The sequence below is a fragment of the Vulpes lagopus genome, chromosome 21, assembly GCF_018345385.1.
Source record: "Vulpes lagopus strain Blue_001 chromosome 21, ASM1834538v1, whole genome shotgun sequence".
NCBI classification, from domain to species: Eukaryota; Metazoa; Chordata; class Mammalia; order Carnivora; family Canidae; genus Vulpes; species Vulpes lagopus.
Genome location: NC_054844.1, coordinates 7,179,320 through 7,204,194, shown reverse-complemented (window position 1 = coordinate 7,204,194; position 24,875 = coordinate 7,179,320). Strand labels below are relative to the sequence as shown.

The 24,875-nt window shown below is 47.3% G+C and overlaps 1 protein-coding gene across 1 annotated transcript in view; it reads left to right on the top strand.

Annotated features, from left to right (window-relative positions):
- Positions 1-1,292: 1,292 nt before the first annotated feature.
- Positions 1,293-24,875, top strand: part of VWF (von Willebrand factor) — a 137,009-nt gene continuing 113,426 nt past the window's right edge. The window contains exons 1-6 of the mRNA XM_041735719.1: positions 1,293-1,470; positions 2,658-2,712; positions 4,191-4,355; positions 14,372-14,474; positions 14,761-14,969; positions 22,346-22,470. Coding sequence (XP_041591653.1) covers positions 2,658-2,712; positions 4,191-4,355; positions 14,372-14,474; positions 14,761-14,969; positions 22,346-22,470 — 657 coding nt within the window. The 5' untranslated portion in view covers positions 1,293-1,470. The remainder of the gene's footprint in view (positions 1,471-2,657; positions 2,713-4,190; positions 4,356-14,371; positions 14,475-14,760; positions 14,970-22,345; positions 22,471-24,875) is intronic.

Genomic DNA, 24,875 nt, shown 5'->3' with positions numbered 1-24,875 from the left:
TGTGCATATAGCGTGTGTTGCGTGGTGTGTACGTGTGTGGTGTATATGTGTATGGCGTGTGTGATATGTGTGGATGGTATGTGTATGTGCATGTGCTATGTGTGCATTCTGTGTGGTGTGTGTGTATGTGGTAATGTGGTATATGTGTATGATGTGTGTATGTTTGTTGCATGTGTGCTGTGTGTGTATATGCATATGGTGGTATGTGTGTTTGTGTGGTGTGGGTAGTGTATGTATGCAGTGTGTATGTGATGTCATGTGGGTATGGGTGCGGTGTATGTGTTGTGTGTGTGTGCTCTATGTGTATAAGTGGCATATGTGGTATGTGTGGTACATGTGGTATGTGCATGTAGTGTGTATGTATGTGGCATGTGCATATATGTGGTATGTGTGTGATAGGCACGTATGTGGTGTTGTGCACGTGTGGTGTGCATGGTGTGAGTGTGTGATGTGTGTGTGGTGCAGGTAGTGTACGTGGTATGTATGTGATGTGTGGATACGTATGTGGTGTGTCATGTGCGGTGTGGTGTGTGTAAATCTGTGCATGGGATATGTGTATATGCGGTATGCACATATGTGTATGTGCATGTGGGGTGTGGTTGCTGTCTGGTATGTGCATGTGTGTGTGGGTAGGCGTGTGTGGGGGGTGTGTGCGGGAGGTCAGGAGGAGTCAGGCACCAGCAGTGGGAGGAAGAGTCTGTGGGGAGGACGAGAATGAAGCCCGCCCGGCCAACGTTTTCCAAAGGCCTGGGCTTGGGAGCAGGCCCCTCACTGAGTCGTCGGCGAATGGCCACCAGGACGCAGAGGGCCTGTTTTCGTCAGGGCCAGGACTGCATCATTCATACCTCAGCATGGGCAGGAAGCAGTGTTTCTCTTCTCTCTGCAAACACAGCGGCTAATTTGGCTCAGGTTGAGGTGTTTTTCCAAACTTCCCCGGTGTCTGGCCTTGGAAGCCGGATCCAGGAGCCGTGTGGATGGGGTCGGGATTCTTCCCCCTGCCCCGGGGACAGGCAGCCTTCCCGGTCATCCCCTGTGTGTGGGGAGGTCTCTGCGTGGGGAGGACCAGGGTTGGGGTGCGGGGGGGCGTGGGGAGGCCAAGGCCCCTCATTATGGCAGCTGTCCGAGGTCTCCCACCAAACTTTTCAAAGCCTTATCGGCTTGGAGGTATTTCTAATACCGTTTCCGTTCATTGTTTCCTGTTAGTAATTAGCAGGAGGCCAGTCCCCGCGGTGGCGGCCCAGGGCTATTGTGGTGGGGAAGGAGGGGGGTTGGTGGACGTCACCACTGGGCTTTATCTCCCCCTGGCCCGGGCGTGCAGCCCCTGGGTCACTTAGCAGCGAGACAGCCCAGAGCCGCAGCGTCCGGGTCGGCCTCAGCTGCTGGGAGCATGGCCTAGGCCGGTGGCACTGTCGTGTGGCCAGCTTCCCAGCGGACCTTCGAGATACCTGTTGGCCCCGCTTGCAGGGAAAGGTCTGGTCTTTTGGGAGCAGGACTGGCTGAGTTGCGGGGGAGGAGATCAGGACTGGTCTCAGCCCCTGGGGAAGAGGGGGTGTCCTCTGTCCCGGGGCTGGAAGGGCTTGTTTGGAGGGTGATCCAAAGCCAGGGACCACCCTTAGGCCGGCTCTTCACTTGTCATTGGGGTGTCCCTGTGGCTGCTTCCGTGCATGCCCGGCTTACTGCTTGTGATACTTGATGTGGCAAGCCTGGAACAGGTTTTGCTCTCACGTCTGGGTGTCTTCTGGGAGCAGCTTGATCTACCTGTGTGCTGGGAGGTTGTAGAGGGTCACCTGCTCCGAGGCCACGACGTGACTATCCCTGACATTGAAGTGTTCCTCTCACAGGCGAATGACAGATCGGGTTTGTCTCTTTTTGGTTGGTTGGATGAGGAATTGGGTAGGAAAGGAACCCCGGCCCAGCAAATCTCAGGTGATAGATTCTGTACCCATTTAACAACGTTTTCAAGAGGAGAGGGCTGTGGCAGGGGCGCTAAGGGGTTGGAGTGTGCTCTGCAGCCAGGGTCAACGCTCTCTCTCCGGGGAGGGGCACGCTATGGGGGTCTTGCCTGGGCCTGGGGCTACCAGACTCCTGTTCATTCATCAGCTCATTGCCTGAGCAGCAACTCTGGGCTGGCACTAGGCCACGTGCTCATGGTATAGCGCTGGGGACTGACCAGCAAACCCGGTTGTTGAGTGTTCTCAATGTGTGGGTGCCTGTGGTGGGAGCAGAAGCATGAGATAGCTCCTTCTCTCCAGTTTGCTGCCAGGCGTGGAAGGATGAAGAGGCAGGAGGGAATTAGGTGCATGTCAGCTCCTAGCTGGTGCAGGAGTGCGGGGTAATGAGGGGCCAGGCTGGCCTGGAGGCATAGAGAGGAGAGGCAGAGCTTTCCTCCTCTGTCTGGGCTCTGGGACTACGGTTTGGGGAAAGGCATCTGGGGTCTGGCTCACAGTGATTCTTATTCTTGGGCCTGGTCTTGGCTGGGAGCTTTTTTTTGGGGACCAGCACTCCATGTTCAAGGGCAAACAGGGGCCAGTGAGGATCAATCTTTTTTCTTGCTTTAAAAAAAATTCTTCCCACTTTGCACACGGACAGTAGTAGTACATACCAGTAGCTCTCTGCGAGGACAGTGATCACTAATCATTTCTCCTGCTTCGTGGCAGATGAGTCTTACCAGACTTGCGAGGGTGCTGCTGGCTCTGGCCCTCATCTTGCCAGGTAGGTACCAAATTGCTTCCATTCAGTAACCTGCCTCAGGGCCATTTGGAATAACTCCCTTTCAGGAATCAGCAGGTGTGTCTGGAGCTCACCTGTGTGGCCACCCTGGGTTAGGCTTGTGTTGGGCCTGCCAGAGTCACTGGTTAACTCCTCTCTTGAAGCTTCTTCAGAGCCCCCTGCCCCTGGCTTGTTTTCCCCAAGGAGCAGGTCCCTGCAAATGCCTACTCTGATTGGACAATTAAGAAGCACAAGGGCCACACAAGAACAGTCCTCTCTGATGGGGCTGCAGGCTGGGGAAGAAGGAATCCAAGACTTGGATAGAGATTGCTGAGGTCATCTAGTTGAACCTCTCAGAGTACAGACAAAGAGACTGAGGGTCAGAGAGGAAAAACAAATGCTCCAAAGTCACATAAAGCAAAGATAAGAGGTCAGTTCTCCTTGGTCCCAGGCCACTACTCTTTCACTGGACTACACTGCCTTATTTCCCTTGCTGAGATACTGAGTCTGTGAATGGCAAGAGGGACCCTTCTCTGTCCCCACTTAGACCACTCAGGGCCAGCAACATCCAGCCTGCTGCTCACAATGTAGAGTGGAGAAAAATGTACATTTTTCATAACTTCTACATGTTCTGACTAGGTGGGTCCTCTGCCAGTGGATCCAGAAAACTTAGAAATTTATTCTTTGGTGCCATACCTGATGACAACACACACACACACACACACACACACACACCCGGTGGGGAAGTGGCAGGAGGAGTGGCTAACTCCTGAGAGTTAGCATGTGGCCCTAAGGGAGCTAACACTTTATAGATTCTATGAGTTGAACACACATACTAATTTATTTGAATATAAACTGTTCAAGATATACTAGAAGATTTATGTATAAGGATGCTCATTACAATCTACTTATGTTAAAAAATTTGGAAAAATGCTAACAGTAGGAAGTCACACTGTGACTTTAGATGCAAAATATACTATAGTCACTACAAATCATGTTTTGCAAGTATACAAAATGGTATGACAAATTCTTTACAATACATTGAGAAACAGACGGGTTATACAATTTGTATGGGATAATTATAAATAAGTAAAAAATCTGTAATTGTATATATGCTGTGAGATAGAAAGAGAAAACTAATATGTTACCCCTAGTTATTGCTGAATGTTGGTAACATAACTTTACCCTATTTGTATTTTTCTTCTGTATTCTTCAAGTTTTCTCTGATAAGCATGTATTAACATTTTAAATCAGTAACTAAATGTCTTAAAATAAATAGATATCCTGAAGAGCTGTTACTTTATTATTGCTATGATTCCTCGGTGATTTTTGAGGGCCCAAAGCAACAACTTTAGTCTTGTTTAGGATGGAAAGTACTTCCTTACAGCCCAATTTTTATCAGACACAGCCTGATTTCTATAAGGTGGGAGTGGGTTGGGCTGATGATCCCAGATCTGCTCACCTGCAGTCTCTCCCTCCAGGGAAACTTTGTACAAAAGGGACTGTTGGAAGGTCATCGATGGCCCGATGTAGCCTCTTCGGAGGTGACTTCATCAACACCTTTGATGAGAGCATGTACAGCTTTGTGGGAGATTGCAGTTACCTCCTGGCTGGGGACTGCCAGGAACACTCCGTCTCACTTATCGGTGAGTCCGGGGCACTGAAGTGGGGGGATCCAGAGCAGGTGCCAGCTAAGCTCAACCCTAGGGCGAGGGCTGTGGGGGTATTCTGATGACAGCGGATTCCTGCAGAAGCACAGACGGGAATGGCCTTTCTATGACCTAGAGCTTCCCTCCAGGTCTCTCTCTTGGGAGCCTGGTGGGGTGGAGAGAGTCTTTCCAGTGGTTGTGTCCATTGCTTTGTGTCCAGGTGGCGCTCTGGGAGCTGTAAAACATCAAGAAAAACGATGAACCAGAAGATGCTCTGTAACACACAGAGTTCCTGGCACTTGGGAGGGGTCATTGCCACATTCTTGGTGGAATTCAGGGTACCTAGTGATGTTGATTGAGCACCTCATGTGCTCCTGGAGGAGTGCTGGTATGGTGTCTGCATTACCTCTGCACCCCACGGTGGTTCTGAGATGTGCATATGGGTGCAGCCCCCTGTTTTACAAATGAAAAGTCCAGCCTGAGGAGGTGGCATGATCCTGCCAAGGGTTGACAGTTAATAAAAGCAAGAGCTGGATTTTGACCTGCACCTGTCAGGATGCATCAATGTTCTGCACTAAGGAGAGAGGGTGCTCTCCAGGGCTAGGAGTGGGGCTGGAGGTGGTGGTGGAAGATTGTGGTTTAGTGATCTTCACACTGGGAATGGATCAGATGTGTATGACGTGTGAGTGAGGATGCTGCAGAACCTAGCAAAGACAGAGTCTGCAGCCTCGGGGAGATGATGTGGCAATGGAAGACCCATGTTGTTAAAGCAGTTTTTCATGACTATTGGTAAAGAGAGTCAGGAAGGCTTTATTCAAGAGGGGCCATTGCCATGAGGGGGGTGCAGTAGGGGAGAGACATGAGGGCTCCACTCCAAATATAACAAGACCACGTGGGGACTTACAGCCAAGGAGCTGGGTGCGGGGTGGTGGTGGTGGTGGTGGTGTCAGTGGATGGGAAATCAAAGGGGAATACATCGGGGAAGACATCTGGCTAAGCCTGCCTGATAGGGTTCTTGCTGAAGGCGGGCTGGGTTGATAAGATATTGAGGAGGGGTATGAGGAACTGGTCAGATATTAAGGATGAGGGATTTTTGATAAACTGACCCAGCAAGATTCTTGCTAAACTGAACTAATCAGACCAAGGACAAAGCCTAAGGTGGGGACCTAACTGAGAGGTGGGCTCAGAGGAGCCCAATTCAGGTTTGGTCAAGGTATGTTTTTGTCAACACTCAGACCCTTACCCAGATGCAGGCAGGAGGGTTCTAGGGGCGGTCACTGCACTGGTCTCCCAGGCTGGATGCAGCCCTCGGTGCTCAGTGCAGGGTGGGCTGTCTGGTTGCTGCGTGGTCTGACAGCTGCTGTAACTAGGAGGCTCCCCTGCTTCTCTGGCTGCTCCTTATGCCTTCACCACCTGCCCTACCTGCCACTACCTGCTAGAAACTCTGTCTCAGTGTGAATTCAGTGGCCCCAAATTCACTAGGCTGCAATTGTTCCTCCTCTACCATGAGGAGGAGGAAGGACCATGTCCCACTCATCTTTGTTTCCTGGTGTTTGGCTCACTGGGGTCTCTGGCAGCCCTGACCATTGGGGTTCACAAAGCCCGGTGCCGTGTTGTATTGAAGAGCCTCCCTGATTTCATGAAAAGCATGGCATGAGAGGAGCCTTGGGGGAGGGGTTCTGTTGGGCAGAAAGGACAGAGCAGGGTGTGTGTGTGTGTGTGTGCTACATGCAGGGGTGACAGCCTGAGCGCAGGGAGGAGGCTGGAGGGGTGGATGACCTCTCACGGCAGCCCCACGGGGAGTGTGGCTTGCACCAGGTTCTCAAACAACCTGTGTCAGGATCGCTGCAAGAGCTGGTTAGAAACAGGTTGCTGGGGCTACATCACCAGAGTTTTTGAGTCAGTGGATCTGGAGTGGGGACTGAAATGTTCATTTCTTTCTTTTTTAAGATTTTATTTATTTATTCAGAGAGAGAGGCAGAGACTTAGGCAGAGGGAGAAGCAGGCTCCCTATGGGGAGCCTGATGCCCGACCCAATCTCAGGACTCTGGGATCATGACCTGAGCCAAAGGCAGGCGCTCAACCACTGAGTTGCCCAGGTGCCCCTGAAATGCTTATTTCCAATAAGTTCCCAGTTGCCTGCTGCTGCTGCTGCTGCTGCTGCTGCTGATGATGATTTGGGGACGAGACTTTGAGAAGCATGGGGCTGGGGAATAGCAGGAGGAAAGGCTGGGTCAGGGGGTGAGACTGACCGCCTGATAGGGAGTTTGTTCCTCGATTCAGCAGCAGTGAGGAGCTAGTCTAGTGAAGAGGGAAAGGCTACTTTGCCAAATATGGTCCAGAAAGTGAGAAAGGCAATAGGTAGGGTGGTCTTGGCCATGATAACCAGGCAGGGAATGTGAAAAGGACCACAGATATCCTTAGCGCATGACAAATGGAGAAAGCCATTCAGAATACTGAACTTACCCCCCACCCAACCCTTGCTTTAGAGGCAGCAACTGGGTAGTGACTCAAGAGGGCAATTGTAGAGAAAAAGCAACCCCTCACCTTCCCTGGGAGGCTCAGGACCAAGCCCCTCCTGCCTCAGATGGCCCCAATGTTTATTTTAAGTGGATTTCTGTACCTTCAAAATCATAGTGTACTTACAGCAACACGATCTTCAGGGCATGATGCTAAATGAAATAAGAGAAAAATACTGTATGATCTCACTTCTATGTGGCATCTAGAAAAGAAAAGAAAAACAAAACCCAAACTCTTAGAAGAAGACATCAGATTTGCGGTTATCAGAGGCAGGTAATGGGTGAAGGGGGATTGGATACAGGTGGTCAAAAAATACAACCCTCCATTTCTAAGATAAGTCCTGGAGATGGGATGTACAACATGATGACCATGGCTAACACTGCCATGTGGTGTACAAAGCTCCTAAGAGAGCAAGTCTTAAAAGTTCTCATCACAAGGCAAATACCATTTCTTCCTTTTTAATTTCCCAATTTAAAAAAAAAAAAAACAACCCACAACCCAGAGTGGCTTTTGTATCTCCATAAAATATCCAAAAGTTCCTGGAGATAATATCTAAGATTAATTTATTTTTAAAAAAATTAACATTTTTATTTTCAGCTAATTGTGGATTCAATGCAGTTATAAAAACAAAACACAACAACAGTTTACCCAGTTTACCCTTCATTGGTAACATTGTGCAAAACTATACTCAAATATCACAACTAGGAAACTGACATTGAAACCATCTTCTGATCTTTCTATGTGTTCTTAGTTCTACACATCTTAAAAAAATCATAGAGGGGTTCCATACAGACCTCTTACATAAGACCCCTTCCCTAAGATGAGTCTGGGATATCAGTGGGAATAGAGGATTAGGAGTGACAGGAGAAAAGATTTTGAAGGACAAGTGACACCCTCTCCACTGTGCGGCTTCTGGCTTCAGGAGACTTTCTGGGAAGGGGGACTATATGGAGACACTAGGGGTTGCTGTCTTGACTCCAGCGGCGGACTCCTTATCCTAGAGGTGGATTTGAAACAAGGTGTAATGAAATCTAAAACCCCACTCCGGACCCCTCCCCATTCAGGGTACACCTCACAGGCAGGGAAACTTAGGCTGTCACTGTCACCTCCTCCAGGAAGCCCCCTGACCACTCTGGCCCAGTCCAGCCCTGGGCTCAACCACTCGTGGGGACTGATTGTTTTCCATCCCCTAGCAGGTGGTGGCTCTGCCCCCAGTGGAAAAGGAAGCTTAGAAAGAGCCACAGTTACAGTCAGAAAACCATGCACTGGTCTTGGCTCCCCCTGTTCACTGAGTCCTTAGGGAAGTGGGCATGCATCCTAGCTCCCACCACATCTTTAAGATGGAGATACTGTGAGGATCAAGGGAGAGAAAGTGTGAAGTGTTACCCCAATATTAGTGATTGAAAGTAGCCACCTTAACACAGGGTGTCCAATTGTTGGACGTGAACATGGTGGGCCATGGGGCCACGGGGCCCTGGAGGCTGTGTCTGTCAAGGTCAGGGGGACATTAGCTTGGGTTTGTGTCTGAGGCCTGGCGTTTCTGCCCATCCTTTTTGGGGTTTCAGGGGCCAAGGAGAAACTGCAGGGGTGTGTTAGGCCTCTATGTTTCAAAACATCTCAGTGGGAACCCCTCTGACCCCCACTGGGTTATTATTATTTTTTAAATTGTATTTATTTAGAGAATGAGTGAGAGAGTGAGAGAGAGAGAGAGCACAAGCATGGGGAGAGGCAGAGGGAGAAGCAGACCCTCTGCTGAGCCGGGAGCCAGCTGCAGGGCTCGATCCCAGGATCCTGGGGTCCTGACCTGAGCTGAAGGTGGACACTTCACCCTCTGAGCCACCCAGGAGCCCCTGTGTTGTTCTTAAAACAACTTGTCAGCTGTCAGTTTTCTGGCAGGTAATTGGCCTAAAGCAGGCTATGGGTTACTCACTCTTTTCTTCAAAGATTTTATTTATCTATTTGAGAAAGAGATGGTTCAAGAGAGCGTGAGTGAGGGAGAGGGGCAGAGAGAGAGGGAGAAACAGAGTCCCCATGGAGCAGAGAGTCTGATGTGGGCCTCGATTCCAGGACCCAGGGATCATGACCTGAGCTAAAGGCAGCCACTTAGCAGACTAAGCCACCCAGGCAGTCCTGGGTTAATCACACTTTAACTCAGATTCATTTAATTCCTACCAAAATTCATACTGCTAACATCAGAGAGAATGGGTGGTTACTTTTGTATTTTTGGTGCTGCTGGTGGTGAGAGTGTTGGGAAGAGAGGAGTAATCTGAGGAGGCTGGGGCTGGGGAGGGTGGGTTGGCATGGCTGCTTCCAGGGCCCGAGGCACCAGGCACCAGGGTCAGGCACGCTTAACATGACACTTCCAATTTACACGTGCATGTCTGTCCTCACATACACCTCTGCCCCATTGTTCTCCAATGACATCCTGTTTCCTTGCTTCCAAATCACAGATTTCCATTCGTCTAGAGGGCTTGTGGACCTTGTTCACATCCTGGGTAAAGTGTTTATGTCTAAGCATGAAGGACCACCTGGTGCAAAGGGAAAGAGCCTTTCCTTGATCCTGGCTCTTGGTCGGGGCAGGTCCAGGCAGGCCACGGCCACAGGTCCCACGGCCCACCGGTCCAGGAACCAGGCGCAGGGACCACTGGAGTCCTGATGCCCACTGCTCAGAGACTGCTCTTCCCAAGGCAAGCTGCAGGGTCTGGTTCCAAGCCAGCCCAGAGAGAGCCGTAGAACAACCGCCCCGTGTTGTCACTTACCCAGAGGACCCTTAGTTTCCATATTAGTAAATGACGCTATTAGACCAGATCCCTGTTTTTTGGCATTTGTAACATGATCACCTGCATCAGAATCGCAGGTGTGGAGGTAGAGTGTTTGTTAGAAATGCACATTAGTGATTTTCACGTTCTAAAGTCCAAGAAAGCACCAGATCTGACCCTGGTTCTAGCTGCCAGCTTGCTACCCAGTACATGTCCCATCCAACATGTGGGGGAAAGCCTTGCTCCCTCACTTAGTCCCCTCAGTCACTGAGTTCATGAGGCCAGATGAGAGACAGCGCCATGGGGAGAACTTCCCTGGTTTGCTCTGGCCTCTTGTGGGGGACACCCAGCCCATCTTCTCTCAATGGTTATAGGAAGCGCTAACCTGTTTGTCTACAGAGTCCCTCCTGGGCTCACTGGCAATTTATAAGCTCGTTGTCCTAATGGCTGTACATCATCAGATCCTCCCCTGCGTTCTGCAGGGAGGGAAGGAAGCAAATAAAATATAAGGCTAATCCGGAGTTCCCTCCTGTATTAGTGGTTAACTCAATCCAGAGCACTCAGAGGCCCCATTAGGCAGCTTTGTGTTTTGAAAGGAGATTTAGACTTGGAGTCAGGAAACCTGTGGACGGGCTCTGCCTCGTGTTAACAGCATAAACCAATGGTTCTCAACCTGGTTGATTTTTCTCCTGGAGGACATTTGGCAGGATCTGGAGACATTTTGGATTGTCACAATTTGGGGGTGGATGCTATTGTCATTGAGTGGCTGGAGGTCGGTGTTCCTGCTAATTAGCCTGCCATACACCAGAAGGCCCTACCACACAGAGGTGCCTGGCCACAAATGTCACTCTTGCTGGGGTGGACAAACCATGTTGTCAACTTAGGCTTCAGTTTCTCTATCTCTACATCAGTGTTTTTCAAAGTGAGTCATAACATATGGATTTAAAATTAATGGGTGTAACCAGCATTTAAAGAAATTAAATGGAGTAGAATAGAAAACCTTAGGTGTCAGAGGGCACGGCACATGAAAGGGTAAGGGATGTGAAACGTATGGGTGTGTGCATATTGGGTCATGAAGTAAACTGCGTTTTTACTCTGCTTTCTGGGCAAAAACGTTTTGTTTTTTATTTTTTTAAAAGCTTTTATTTGACAGAGAGATAGAGTAGGAGAGCACAAGCAGGGGGTTGGCAGAGGAAGAAGGAGAAATAGGCTCCCCATTGAGCAGGCAGCCCGATGCAGGAGTCGATCCTGGGACCCTGTCCTCAGTGGTTGCTTAACCAACTGAGCCACTGAGGGGAGAATGAGCAAGAAGGTTTTTAAAGCCACCTGTTTAGACCATCCTCCAAGAGTTTTCCTGCTGCCATACTGCTTTTCTCCCCCCCTCCCCTCTCTCTTAAAGATCTTTATGTTTAAGTAAACTCTACACCCAGCATGGAGCTTGAACCCACGACCCTCAGATCAGGAGTTGCATGCTTTACCAACTGAGCCAGCCAGGTACCCCCATGGTGTGTTTTTCTGTATTGAAGTCTTCTCCAGGTCACATTTCCAAAAATCTCCTTGCTGCCCACCTGCTTTGGGTGTGGAGTGACTGCTCTTAGGGCCTCCCTCTGATGTCCAGTGTCAGGAATCCTGCAGGCTCTTCACAGTGTAGTGCCCGCCCCCTCTGCACTGTCCCCTGGACAAGTGATGATCCTGGGCAGCCAGCCACCCCCTTCCCCTGACAGGCGTGGCCTCACACAGTCTCTGTTCAGAAATGCTCCCTGGCTTCCTAATGTTGATCTTTCCTGGGCACATAGAGCCAGCTCTTCAAATACTTAAACCAGCACCTGGTCTGAGAGTCTCAACTGTCTCACCATTCACTGGCTCTGTGACGATGGGCAAGCTATCCCGAGGGTAGCCACCTGGGTGGATCCAAGTCCCACTATCAGTGGGGACAGGCTGTCTTTATTATTTATTTGCAAAGAGTGGGGGCTCCCATGCACCCCCACACAGTGGGAGCCTTTCACCCTTACAGGGATAGTGAGCTCGGCTTTCCTAGGGCACCTGCCCTCCATGGAGCAAGTGAATATTTGGGTGATTCTACACCCTCAAAAGCTCTGACAGCTGCAGGGTAGTGGCTCACCCCAAGCTGCCTGGTTGCATCCAGAGCATTTCCTACCCACCCTCCAGCTACATGCTCCCTGGCTGACTTGTTCTCCAGAGCCTTTTGGAATCCTCGTGAGAGGATGGGAGAGCCTGCAGGAGAGGCACATGGGGATTCCTCTCATTTCTAGGAAGGAGATGCCTTTGGCTCAGAGGCAACATATTGGCTGAAGTTAACCCGGTGAAGCAGGGACAGGACTACCTGTCCATCTGCTCTGTGACACTGGCCATGGAAGGCAAGGAAAATCACATTGATAAGGAGACAGGTTCTACGGTCATAAGGGACCCAGAGCCTCCAGTTTCCTGGGCTCATCATGCACCCTCTCTTGCAGGCAGGAGGTAGACGGAGCCGTGCCCTGTTGGGTAGGCTCAGCTCCAGAGGAGGCCCGGGAAGGGAGCTGGACTTCGGTCCACTGCGAAGGCCCAGGGGCATGGAAGGCTCTGGGGAGGGTTGTCACCAGGCTGTCCCATTTGCTTGTTTTCTCGAGATTTTACCTCAGAAATGTCCAAACATGTAGAAACGTTGAAAGATTGAGACGGTGACCATCCATCCATATGCCCACCGCTCAGATTCTGCCATTAGTGTTTTGCTCTCTTTGTCGGATCACCTGGGTGGTTGTGTTTGTTTTTCTTTGGCTAATTTCTTGCGGTCAGAAAGTTTGCTGAACTATTTAAAGATTTGCTTGCTGCAAAACTGTTCTAAGTGAAAACGCAGAGCCGGCAAGCTCGTCAGGGAAACAGGACAACACCCCCTTTAATGTGGCCTGGAGCTCTGCAGACCGTGGTTTGTGGGCTGCAGGTGGTCTGGGGGCCTTCTCTGGGGGCCCCTGAGCGGCTGTGGATCATTCAGGAATCTACTCTTAGAATGGGCCAGTTATTTACCTGTGACTCCCTCACTGAAATCTCAGCAGAAGCGACTGTATTTTCCGGTTGGTGTGTGCGTGCGTGTGTGCTTGCGTGCACGTGTGTGTGCGTGTGTGCATGCGTGCATTGCAATAGCTCATTGCTGTCCTCCGGCAGCTCTGTCCAGCTCAAGCCTCAGCTGGGGAACTCTTTCTCTCTGACTTGGTCAGTGGCCCAAGCCATGGCAGCAGCCCATCTAATGCAAACATACCTTCCCACCTCCTGCACTTAGTTCCACATTCCATTATTATTATTATTATCATCATTATTATTACTTAATTTATTTCAGAGAGAGAGAGAGAGCACACGAGGAAGGGGGGCAAAGGGAGAAGGGGTCTCTTTGCCAAGCAGGGAGCCCGATGTGGGGCTTAATCCCAGGACCCTGGGATCATGACCTGAGCCACCCAGGTGCCCCCAGTTCCACAGACATTCTTGCCTCTTCTTTTGCTGAGCCACTGGAGCCTACACTCTTCTAGGAGAGGGAGTATTTCCTCATTTTCAAGCCTAATCTTTTTGCCTGGGTTCTTTGACCCATTTCTGCAGGACCCTCAGGCGTCGAACTCCATATTTGACTCCCTCTTCTCCAGCATCTTCCATCTCTGTGTCTGCTGCTGCCCCTCATCTTTCTTTCTCATTTTTAGCAACTTCCCAGGCTCTGAGGCTTAAGACTCAGACTCTACATTGTTCCCTCTGGCTCCTTCACTCTCTGTCGCCAGTTGGTTATCTTTAGAGATTCCAGTTCTCAGGGCCCCGCAGTGGGATGAATCTCCATGGTGCTGTGCCAAATGGGGCTCCTGCTTGCTTCCCCGCTTTTAGGTCACTGCTCCCACCCTGGCCTCTGCAGGCCTCTGGGTTTGCCTCTCACAGCTGAACCCTTGTTCAGAGACCTTTTTCTCATGTGTTCGCCTATTCACACATATCTCATGGCAATATCAATCATTTCTTGCCTCCTTCCTGAGTTTCCCATGTGGATCAAGGCACTTTGCCCGCAGGATCTCTAACCGTCTCCTAGAGAATCAAATTCAGTAAACTGAGACAGAACTCACGAGTCTCCATTTTAAACAAGAGCCCAGGGATTCTGATTTGGGTTGTCCTAAGAGGACATATTACATAACTCTATCCAGGGGTACCTGTTACCGCTAACTCACAATGTTGCTTTTATTCACTGCCTTACAGTATGGTCAATTGCTGCCTGCTTCTCTTACTTAGATGGTAAGCTCCCAGAAGAAGGGGTCATGCTTTTTTTTTTTTTTTTTAAAGATTTTATTTATTTATTCATGAGAGACAGAGAGAGAGGCAGAGACATAAGCAGAGGGAGAAGCAGGGTCCCTGTGGGGAGCCTGATGTGGGAATCGATCCCAGGACCCCAGAATCATGACTTGATCCAAAGGCAGATGCTCAACTACTGAGCGTCCCAGGGATCATGCTGTTACAGTTTTCTTTTGAGAAATAGAAGAGACTATTAGTGAACTATGTATCCAGAAGGCGCGCAATAAGTATTTTTAGATGAAGGGAAAAATGAGTGAGTAAATGATATTTTGGGGAAGATTTTGTTGTTGTTGTTCATTTGTTATGTCCTTGGGGAGAGTTTTCCATGAGATGGGATTAATGATGTACATCAGATGATTAGAGGTAAATATCCCGGCTTTTTTGGTAATAATCATAGTTACTGACTCTTTTCTCTTTCAGGGGGCTTCCAAAATGGCAAGAGAGTGAGCCTCTCTGTGTATCTCGGAGAATTTTTCGACATTCATTTGTTTGTCAATGGTACCATGCTGCAGGGGACCCAAAGGTAAGTCAGAAGCCCAGAATGTTCAGGTTAATATGGACCCTGGGGATCACTTTGCAACCCCCCTTGTTTTTTCAGATGAGGGACCCGGGGCCCAGAGACAGGAAGTAAATGTGCCCAGGGAAAGTGAGTGGCAGGACTGGGTGAAAGCCCCATATCCTGACTCCTGGTCAAGGAGACTTTGCACCAAGGTCCCAACCCTGGAGCATGGGGTTGGGGTTGGAAGGTGGAGGGACATCCAGGAAATGCATGAGAAGCACGCTTCCTGAGCTCCTCCTTGTCCCTCCAGCATCTCCATGCCCTACGCCTCCAATGGGCTGTATCTAGAGGCTGAGGCTGGCTACTACAAGCTGTCCAGTGAGGCCTACGGCTTTGTGGCCAGAATTGATGGCAATGGCAACTTTCAAGTCCTGCTGTCAGACAGATACTTCAACAAGACCTGTGGGCTGTGTGGCAACTTTAATATCTTTGCTGAGGATGACTTCAGGACTCAAGAAGGTAGGCTGTTCTGGGATGCCGTTGCCCTAAAGTTGTGGTTATGCTAATAATTTCACTGCTTACAAACCTTTGCTGACATTCCTCCCCCTGGCATGTCACATTTATCCTGCCAACCTTAACTCTTAGCACTTCACCCCACTGCCTAGACCCCCTGGCAAACCACACTTCAGAGCCCCTCAAAGCTGACTTGGTTCAATTTTGAATTCACCCTAGCAGCTTAGGCAGGGTAGATGGTTGGTAGATGCTGGATGGTTTGAACAGATCATCCTGATTGAGTACAAGAGAACTTCATGGATGAAGTCTATACAGGGTGGTACACTGTCCAAAAAGGCCAGTTTATGTGTGTACTCATGAAGGTAATATGGACAATGTGAAACCACGACTCATCTTTAATTTTCTTTGGATACTTTCAATTATATAAACATTTAGTTAACAAGGCTCCCTTACCAACGCTGAACACCTATACATGAGGTATTCTTCTTCCTTATGACCTAATGGCTCTCTGATTAAGGGGCAAAGCATCTAGAGAAATGTTTGGCCATTCCTTTCATTTCCCTGTATATGTTGAGAAATAGTAAGATCATTTGTTTTTATCTTCGCCAGCACTGATTTCTCAAACTTTTTATTGACTGATATGTACATTTTTGAAGCCATAATTTTCCTCTAAATGCTGTCTTAGCCACACCAATTTTGATATTTTCATCTTCATTTAGTTCTATGGATTTTCTACTTTCCATGGAATTCTTTCTTAACCTATTAAAGTGTGTTCAAAATTTCCAGATGTTTAGAATTTCTGGTTATCTTTTGTAACTACACTGATTTCCAATTTACTTATTTGTTTAAAGATTTTATTTATTTATTCATGAGAGGCACAGAAAGGGAGGCAGAGACACAGGCAGAGGGAGAAGCAGGCTGTCTGCGGGGAGTCTGATGCGGGACTCCATCCCAGGACCCCAGGATCACACCTTGAGCCAAAGGCAGACGTTCAACCACTGAGCCACCCAGGTGCCCCTTGATTTCCAATTTAGAAATTTGGGGAGATTTGTTTCTGGCCTCCTACATGATCTGTTTTGCAATTCTACATAGGCTCCAAAATAATGTATTCTCTGATTGGTACAGGGTTCTATATACACTTAATTCAAAAGTTCGTTAATTGTGCTATGCAAATATTCTATATACTTACTCCTTTATGTCGGCTTCAACTACCCATTACTAAGAGAATTGTATTACATTTTTCTATAGTGGGGATGAATTTGTTAATTTCTTCATGTAAAGCTATCAAGTTTTGCTTTATTTTGAGCCTTTGCAATTAGATTTTAGAAATGTTGAATCTCAGTGAACTGTTCCTTTTAGGTAATGACTGGTCATTTTTAACAATGCCTTATGCCTTAAAATCTGACATTAATATTTAGGCACCTCACCGTTTTTAGGTTAGCGTTTGCTCATTGTATCTTCTTTCACATTCTCAACCGGTCCGTGTTGGGTTTGTTTCAGATATACTGCATGAAAGAGCACATAGCTGGCTTTCATTATGATTATTTTTAAAAGTCAGATTTATCGAGGTGTAATTTACATACAGTAAAGGCCACCCTTCCAGGTCTAAGAGCCTCCACAAAAGTGGAGAGCCATGTAACCACCACAGACTATGGGGCAGTGTCCTCTTTCGAGAGTTTTGTGCTCCTTTGTAGGTGAATTTTCCCCAAGCCTCTAGTCTTCGTAGCCAGCGACCTTTTCCCTTTTCCTATAGCTTTCCTTTTTTTTCTTTTCCCCCCAAATTCATGTAACTGTATTCATGCCGTACTTAGAGTATTTTGCCTTCTAGGTCTGACTTCTTTCATTGAACATCACCCACCAGGCAACCATCTGTGTTGTTGCAGGTATCAGGAGATTGTTCCTGTTTGTTGTTGAGGAGAACTACAACAACGTGTTTACCCATTCACCGGCTGAAGGACGTTTTGTCGTGTCTAGTCTTTGGCAATTAAGGATAAAGCTGCTATAAACATGCATGTAGGGGATGCCTAGGTGGCTCAGTTGGTTAAGAGTCCAACTCTTGATTTTTAGCTCAGGTCATGATCTCAGGGTTGTGAGAGCTGGGGGCAGCCTGCTTTAGATTCTCTCTCTCCTTCTCCCTCTGCCCCTCCCTCCCTCTAAAAAAAGTCATTTTCCCCCCTCCAATTTAAAAATTGTGGTAAACACACATAAAATAATATTTACTATCTTACTCATTTTTTGGCGCACACTTGAGTGGCATTAAGTATATTCATGCCATGGTGGAACCAATTTCAGTGTCTGTCTCCAGAACTCTTTTTCTCTTGCAAAATTGAAACTCTATACCCATTAAGCAATAACTTCCCCTTTTCCCTCCTCTTCCCCAGCCCCTGGCCACCACCATTTTATGTTCTTTCTCTATGCTTCTGACAACTCCAAGTACTTCATGTTAGTGGAATCATAGAGGATTTGTCTTTATGGGCCTGGCTTATCTCGCTTAGCATAATGTCTTTACAATCCATCCTTATGTTATGGCATATGTCAGAATTTCCTTTTTCTTTTGGTGTTTAAATCATTTCTTTCAACACAGGCATTGTTTTAAATTTGCACCTTATTTTACAACACATGCCAGCATCTAGAGAACAGGTTTGAGAACAACAGCATAAAAGGATTATTTGTCAACAATTTAACAAAAGTGCTTAAGGCCGTTTGTTTCAGAGGCACAGATGTGCCAGTCACAAAGGGGCACAAAGTAAATGGTCATACGCTCACAAATTTGCTTGGAAAGTAAAATATTACCTATTTACATTGTACATGTAAGTGGGGTATTCTGAAGTACTATCACTATTATTAACAATAAACTCTTAGGAAGAAAGTCTCTTTTTTATTGCAGTACAATTAACATCCAGCATTATATAGTTTCAGGTGGACAACATAGTGATTCAACACTTCTTTACATTAATTACTCAGGGCTCATCAAGATAAGTGTAGGGCAGCCTGGGTGGCTCAGCAGTTTAGCACCGCCTTCGGCCCAGGGTGTGATCCTGGAGACCGGGGATCGAGTCCCACATGGGGCTTCCTGCATGGAACCTGCTCCCTCTGCCTATGTCTCTACTTCTGTTTCTCTGTCTCTCATGAATAAATAAATAAAATCTTAAAAAAAAAAAAGATAAGTGTAGTCCCCATCTGTCACCAAACCACCTTTTATAATCTTATTAACTATACTCTTCTCCATGCTGTACTTTTCACCTCTGTGACTGATTTATTTTGTAACATTAGTTCATACCTCTTACTCCCATTCAGCTCAGAATTTCCTTCATTTTTAAGCCCGAGTGTATGCTGTACGTATCTATCATGTTTTGCTTATCCATTTGTATCGTAATGGACACTTGAGTTGTTTTCATGTTAGGCAGAGTGAATAATAATGCAACGAACTGAGGGTTACAGATATTTTTTCAAGACCTTGCCTTCTTTTGGGTAGATACCCAGAGGAGGAATTGCTGGATCTCACGGCAATTCTATTCTTAGTTCTTTGAGGAGCTCCCATACTGCTTTCCATGGTGGCTCTGCCATTTCACATTCTACCTACAGGGCACAAGGGTTCCAGTTTCTCACAACCTCATCAATATTTGTTATTTTCTGTTTTTTTTGTTGTTGTTGTTGATAGTTGCCATCATAGTAAATAAATATGAGGTGGTATTTGTGTACAGCTTTTTGTGTAGACATGTACTTTAATTTCTCTGATAAATAGTTAGGAGTGGTATTAGTGGGTGGTATGCCAAACATATGTTTAATTTGGTAATAAACTTCCCAACTGTTTCTCAAGTTGGCTGTGTCATCTGCATTTCTTCCAGCAATGTATGAGTTCCAGTTGCTCTGATTCATTGACACCATTTGTCTTAGTGATTTTCATAGATGTGTAGTAGTAGCTCACTATATCTCATCCTTGTTATTTTAATGTAACCTAATCTTTCCTGTCCTCTTAGTGGGAAGTTTTGCCTCTTTTCAATCATTTTATATTCAGTTGTGGTGTTGATATATTTGGATTTCTATTACCCATCTTATTTTGTGCCTTCTACTATTACCCCTTTTTAAAGTGTTCCTCTTTTTTGTTTTGTTTTGTTTTTAAGATTTTATTTATGTATTTGACAGAGGGAGAGAGAGCGAGCATGAGTAGGGAGAGTGGTGGGCAGAGGCAGAGAGAAAGGCAGATTTCCCACCAACCAGGGAGCCTGATTTGGGGCTCGAACCCAGGAGCCTGGAATCGTGACCTGAGCCAAAGGCAGATAGATGCCCAACCAACTGAACCACCCAGTTGTCCCTAAAATGTTACTTCTTTCCTCACTACCTCACTGACCCCTCCACTTTGAATACCACTAAATTTAGCATTTTTATTATAGCTTTACACAATCAATGCTTCTTTAGATACATCTTCATGTTTATAGGTTCTTTGCCCATGATTTCTCCTTGTATCTTATTCTTTTTTCTAGGTTCAATTTCTGTTTTCCTAAAAAACACCCCTCAGTACTTCCTTCATTCAGGGTCTGGTAGTGATAATAGTGATAACTGGAACAATTATATGCTTCTGACATTCTTATATGATACTTTAGCTAGGTATGGAATTCTAGGACATCAGTTATTTCTCATCGTACTTTGAGGATGTACTTGTTGCTCTTGAGAAGTAGGTTGTCAGTCCAGTTGTTATTTCATTGCAGATAATATCTTTTAGCTTTGTATACAAGTCACCTCTTTGTTCTTGATAGTCTGAAATTTTACTATGTTGTATCTATATGTAGGTTTTATTTTTATTTAAATATCTTTTTAAAAAGATTTTATTCATTTATTCATGAGAGACACGGAGAGACATAGGTAGAGGGAGAATCAGGCTCCCTAGAGGGAGCCCAATGCTGGGACTTGATCCCAGGATCCTGGGATCATGACCTGAGCCAAAGGCAGATGCTCAACCACTGAGCTACTCAGGTGCCCTGGTTTTATTTTTATTATATATTTTTAAAATAGTTTACTTATGTATTTGAGAGAAGAGAGAGAGAGCACAAGTGGGGAGGGCAGGGGGGAGGGAGAAGCAAACACCCACTGAGCAGGAGGCCCAATGAGGGGCTCGATTCCAGGACCCTTGGATCATGACCTAAAGTGAAGGCAGATGCTCAACCAACTGAGCCACCCAGGTGCCCTGGTTTTAATTTCAGTATCTTGCCTGAGACTGTGATTCCTGAATCTGAGGACTCCTATCTTCCATCAGATTTAGAAAAATTTCAGTCATTTTCTCTCCTTCTGTTAGACATATGTTGGATATTTTTATTCCATCCCTTTTTCCCTCCTCATTACCTTACTTATGTTTTTCTCTCTATTCCTGTTTGTTGCTTTTTGGGTGGTATGTTCATGCTGGCTGGTGAGAACTGATTATGTGTGTCTTTTCCATGTCTACATTCGAGTACTGTCCTGTTGGTAGTTTGAAATCAGCAAATCCTAAAAATCAGGACTTTGCTTTTCTCCAGCCAGTTGGTTCATCAGCATATCATTACTTAGATCTATCTTCTAGCTCTCTAATTCCCTCAACTCTCTCTAATCTCCAGATGATGTCTAACCCATCAATTGAATTTTCTATTTCCTTGACTATATTTGTAACTTTAGAATGTAAGTCTGGTCCTTCTTCAACTCTATTGTTTTTTTTCTTATTTTCTTGTCCTTTTATCAGGTTTCAATTTCTTCTTTTTAACAATAATTTTAAGTATATTTGTTTTATGGCCTCTTTACAAAGATGGTATTATCTGAAGTTTTTGGAGTGCTCATGGTATATTAGAAAGTGGACAAGCCTGTGTGGCATGGTGACTAAGAACCCGGAGAGCACTTATTATAATGCCTGGCACACAGTAGAAACTCCATACATTTAAATTCCTTTTGGCTTATCCCATGGCCAAAAGTCTGAAATTGAGGTGTTGGTAGGGCTGCACTCCCTCCTGAGGCCCTACAGGAGAACCTGTTCCTTGCCTTTTCCAACTACTGCAAACAGTCCTTGGTTTATGGCTGCATCATCCACATCTCTGCCTGTTACCACATCATCTTTTCTGTGTGTGTCTCTGTCTCTCCTCCACCTGCTTCCCTCTTATAAGGATATGTGTGATTGCATCGAAGGCCCACTTAGGTAATCCAAAATAAGCTCTTCCTCTCAAGATCTCAAGATCACATGTGTTGTCCTCTAAGAGAATGTTCATGGGTTCTGGGAATTAGGAAGTGAATCTTTGAGGGGGGCATTTTCCCTGCTTACCATGTCCCAGAAGCCAACTGACCACACCTCAAGGTCCTGCTTTTCTTTCCCCAAGGATAGTTGGTTTTCTATTCTCAAGTACATTATGTGACCTTGAAACATGCTTCACTCTTCTGGACCTGGTTATGCAAAAAGACTATATATATGCCTGAATGCTCCATGAGTCCTTTGCAGTGAAGACTCAGAAAGTGGTATTAGGAATTTCCTTTGCATGGTTTCTCCCTATGCCTGTGTCTCTGCCTCTCTTTCTCTGTGTCTCTCGTGAATAAATAAATAAAATCTTAAAAAAAAAAAAAAAGGAATTTCCTTTGCAAAAAAAAAAAAAAAAACTCCTTTGGCATGTAAGCCTGCAGGCCCTCCCTTTGTTATGGGAGCTGACGGTGGCATGAAGGGTATAGGCCTAAGGCACAGATGTTGTGAGAGCACAGGGTTGGGGGTGGGGTAGGGAGGTGGGGGATGCAGTGACTGGGGGCTCGGCTTCCATTCTTATAAAAACATTTTGAGTGTCCACAAAGCACCAGATAAGAAGTCACAGATAAGAGACACAGCCTGCAGCCTGAATTAGGGAGCTCACAGTTGAAGGGAGTACGAATATAAACAAAAAGAATACTAACACAATAAGAGTCTTGATGGAAAGATAGGGGGGTGTTGCTGAGGGAACACAGGTTGGGGCAGTGGGAAGGGAGTAGAACTAGTTCAGGACTAGTTCAGGAGGGCTTCCTGGAAGTGGCAGCTCTGGAGCTGCACCTCAAAGGATGAGATGAGTGGTAACAGTTAAGGTAATAGGTGGTGGAGAACATTCTGTCTAGATGGGAAAGATATGCAAGGACATGGAGACCGCATGGATGGGCATGCTCCTCATTGTCTTTCATGTTGTCTCCTCGCTCTGCCCACCCATCCAGCTGCCCCTTGCCACACACTGGCTGAGCTCTGATGACTGTGTCCTGTGGTATTATGCTGAGGGCTGCATGAAAGGTACTCCCCACCCCAGACACCTAGGTACCAATCTAATGGAAGGTTGATTTGGGTGATGATAGACCTAGAGTTTTCACTCAGAAACCCTGGGTCAGGCTTAAATTCATTCCTGAAACTTTCTCCACAGGGACGTTGACTTCGGACCCCTATGACTTTGCCAACTCCTGGGCCCTGAGCAGTGGGGAACAACGGTGCAAACGGGTGTCCCCTCCCAGCAGCCCATGCAATGTCTCCTCTGATGAAGTGCAGCAGGTGGGTAGGGCCTAGGCTGGGTGTGGTCTGAATGGAGTGGGATTTCTAGGATCAAGAGATAGAATGTCATCTGGTCTCAGATCCTCCATCAAAGCACAGAGTGGGCCTACTTTCTGTGGGTCCCTCTGGTTCTTCAAAGAAGGGTTCCCACATGTCCCTTTTCTCCTGAAAACCAAGTATGGCCAGATTCTGGTTGGCTCTAATCTAATGCTGTTCTGGGCCTGGAACTCTGAAAATGGGTCTAATGAGTTGGTATAGTGAGCGACTAGACTTTTCTGTTTTACATTCTAATGCCCTCTCTAGTCTCCAAATATCTCCATCATCACCTGCTAGCTGTCTGAAATTCTGTAGTAGGAAACTATTACTTTTAAGGAGTTCAAGAAGGGGTTGTTATAAAGTGTAAATAGGAGGGCGAGGCCCCAAGGTCTTACCAGCATGTCAGCAGGAAGAAGGTTGCTTTATAGTCGGAGAAGCTGAGGAGGAAAAATGGGCAGGGTGGACCTGAGGTGTTCAACTCAGGCATGGTAACACTTTCCCGAGGCTGTGGTGGCACTTTGTTCAAGTGAGTGGCTTACAACAATGGAAACATATTCTTTCATGGTTCTGGGGCCAGAAGTCTGAATTTAGTTTCCCTGGACCACAATCAAAATGTCAGTAGGGCTGCTCTCCCTCCGGAGGCTCTAGGGGAAAATCTTTCCTTTTCTAGCTCCTAGTGGCTGTGTCATACCTTGGCTTGTGGCCACATCAATCCAGTTGCTACCCCTGTGGTCACATGGTCTCCTTCTCATCTGCGTGTGCCTCTGTCCTGAGACTCTTTTTTCTTTAAAAAAGATTTTATTGATTTATTCATGAGAGACACAGAGGGAGAGGCAGAGACACAGGCAGAGGGAGAAGCAAGCTCCTTGCAGGGAGCCCAATGTGGGACTCGATTCCAGGACCTCGGGATCATGACCTTGGCTGATGGCAGATGCTCAACCGCTGAGCCACCCAGGTGCCCCATGGCCCCTATTTCTAACCACACGGTGGCTCATGAGCAGCTTCTTCCCCTACAGAGTTGTCCCTTACCATCCCACTACCAGAACCTTCCCCTTGGAGAGGAGGGGGCAGGACTGCCCACCACCTCTATCTTCTGTAGGAGAGGCCTTGTGCCATGGTGGGTGGGGTGTTGAGAGGATGATGCTTTAGGTGGGGAAAGACCTCACTCAGTGGATGACCCCTCTCCCCCTTGGGGTCTGGCTGTTGGGGCTGAGAGAGGAGAAGCAGCATGGCTCCAGGGTGAAGTTAGGTCCCTGTCAGCATAGGGATTGCCCTACTGAGGCAGTGTGTAGTGATGTGTAGTGAGTCACTGCCTGGGGGACAAGGTTTCTTGGAGGTGTTATAAGTCAGCACCCTTGTGCAGGGAGTAACTGGGGACCTATCAGGAGCAGTGTCTGTAAGGGAGTGAGAGAGGCAGTGCTGGGCAGCAGAGAAGATGAATGGCCATGTACTTACAACTGAGGTCTCAGCCAATCCTTCAGGGAGCTCTGAAAGTCAGAGTGGCCCTGCTAGGCAAGCCTGAATGGTTGACCAGTTAGACTTTGGATGTAGGCTTCCTTGGGTAGGGAAGCGGGACAGTTCTCTTGGACTGAGGGCAATGCCTGCAGAGTGACTCAGCTGCGAGCCCTTGCTAGCCAGCGCTCTTCACCATGAGGGGGTGAGTCCTTGGCTTAGAAGGGCATCCATTCCACTCAGATATCCCCTATGAGCCAGCTTCTGAGCAGCTCTACCTCCCAGCCCCCACTCAGGGAGCAAGCACACTGGTCAGCCCACGGGTGTCAGCCCTGATGGGCGTCTACAGGCCACAGTGGGCCTCTACAGTTCTGCAGAGAGATGGCAAAACCAAACCATAGGAGGCTAAGTACCTGCCCAGAGTCACCAGCTAAGAAGCAGCAGAATCAATTCCCTGTCTCTGGCTCCCCCTTGTCTGCTGTTCTGGCCACCTTGCCTCGGACTACTCATTATCTTTGCCTGTGGTCCTTGAGTTTTCCCTCAGGAGATGGTTTCCAGGATTCTTAGGGTTCCTTTCAGCTCTAGAACTCTGTGTGTTTCAGTGGATTGGGCTAGAGAGACAGTTTCCAGTAAGTCTTAATAAGCGTTCAGTGGATGGATAAATGCCGAGTCAGTGGTGTTATGTGTCTGGGGGTTAGGACTATCCCATGGTATCCATCCCCCATCAGCCGCTTGCAGAAGTCCAATTTACCCAGCTCTGCAGGGAAGTAGAGAAACTCTAGCCCTCTCCTCCTCCAGGAGCAAAATAACACACTCAAGTGTACATACACACTCCCCTACCTTAGCACAAGAGACCTTCTTTACTAGCTGGTTATTTGTGCCGTGTTTTCCATTTTCGTGGAACAATCTGATCTTCT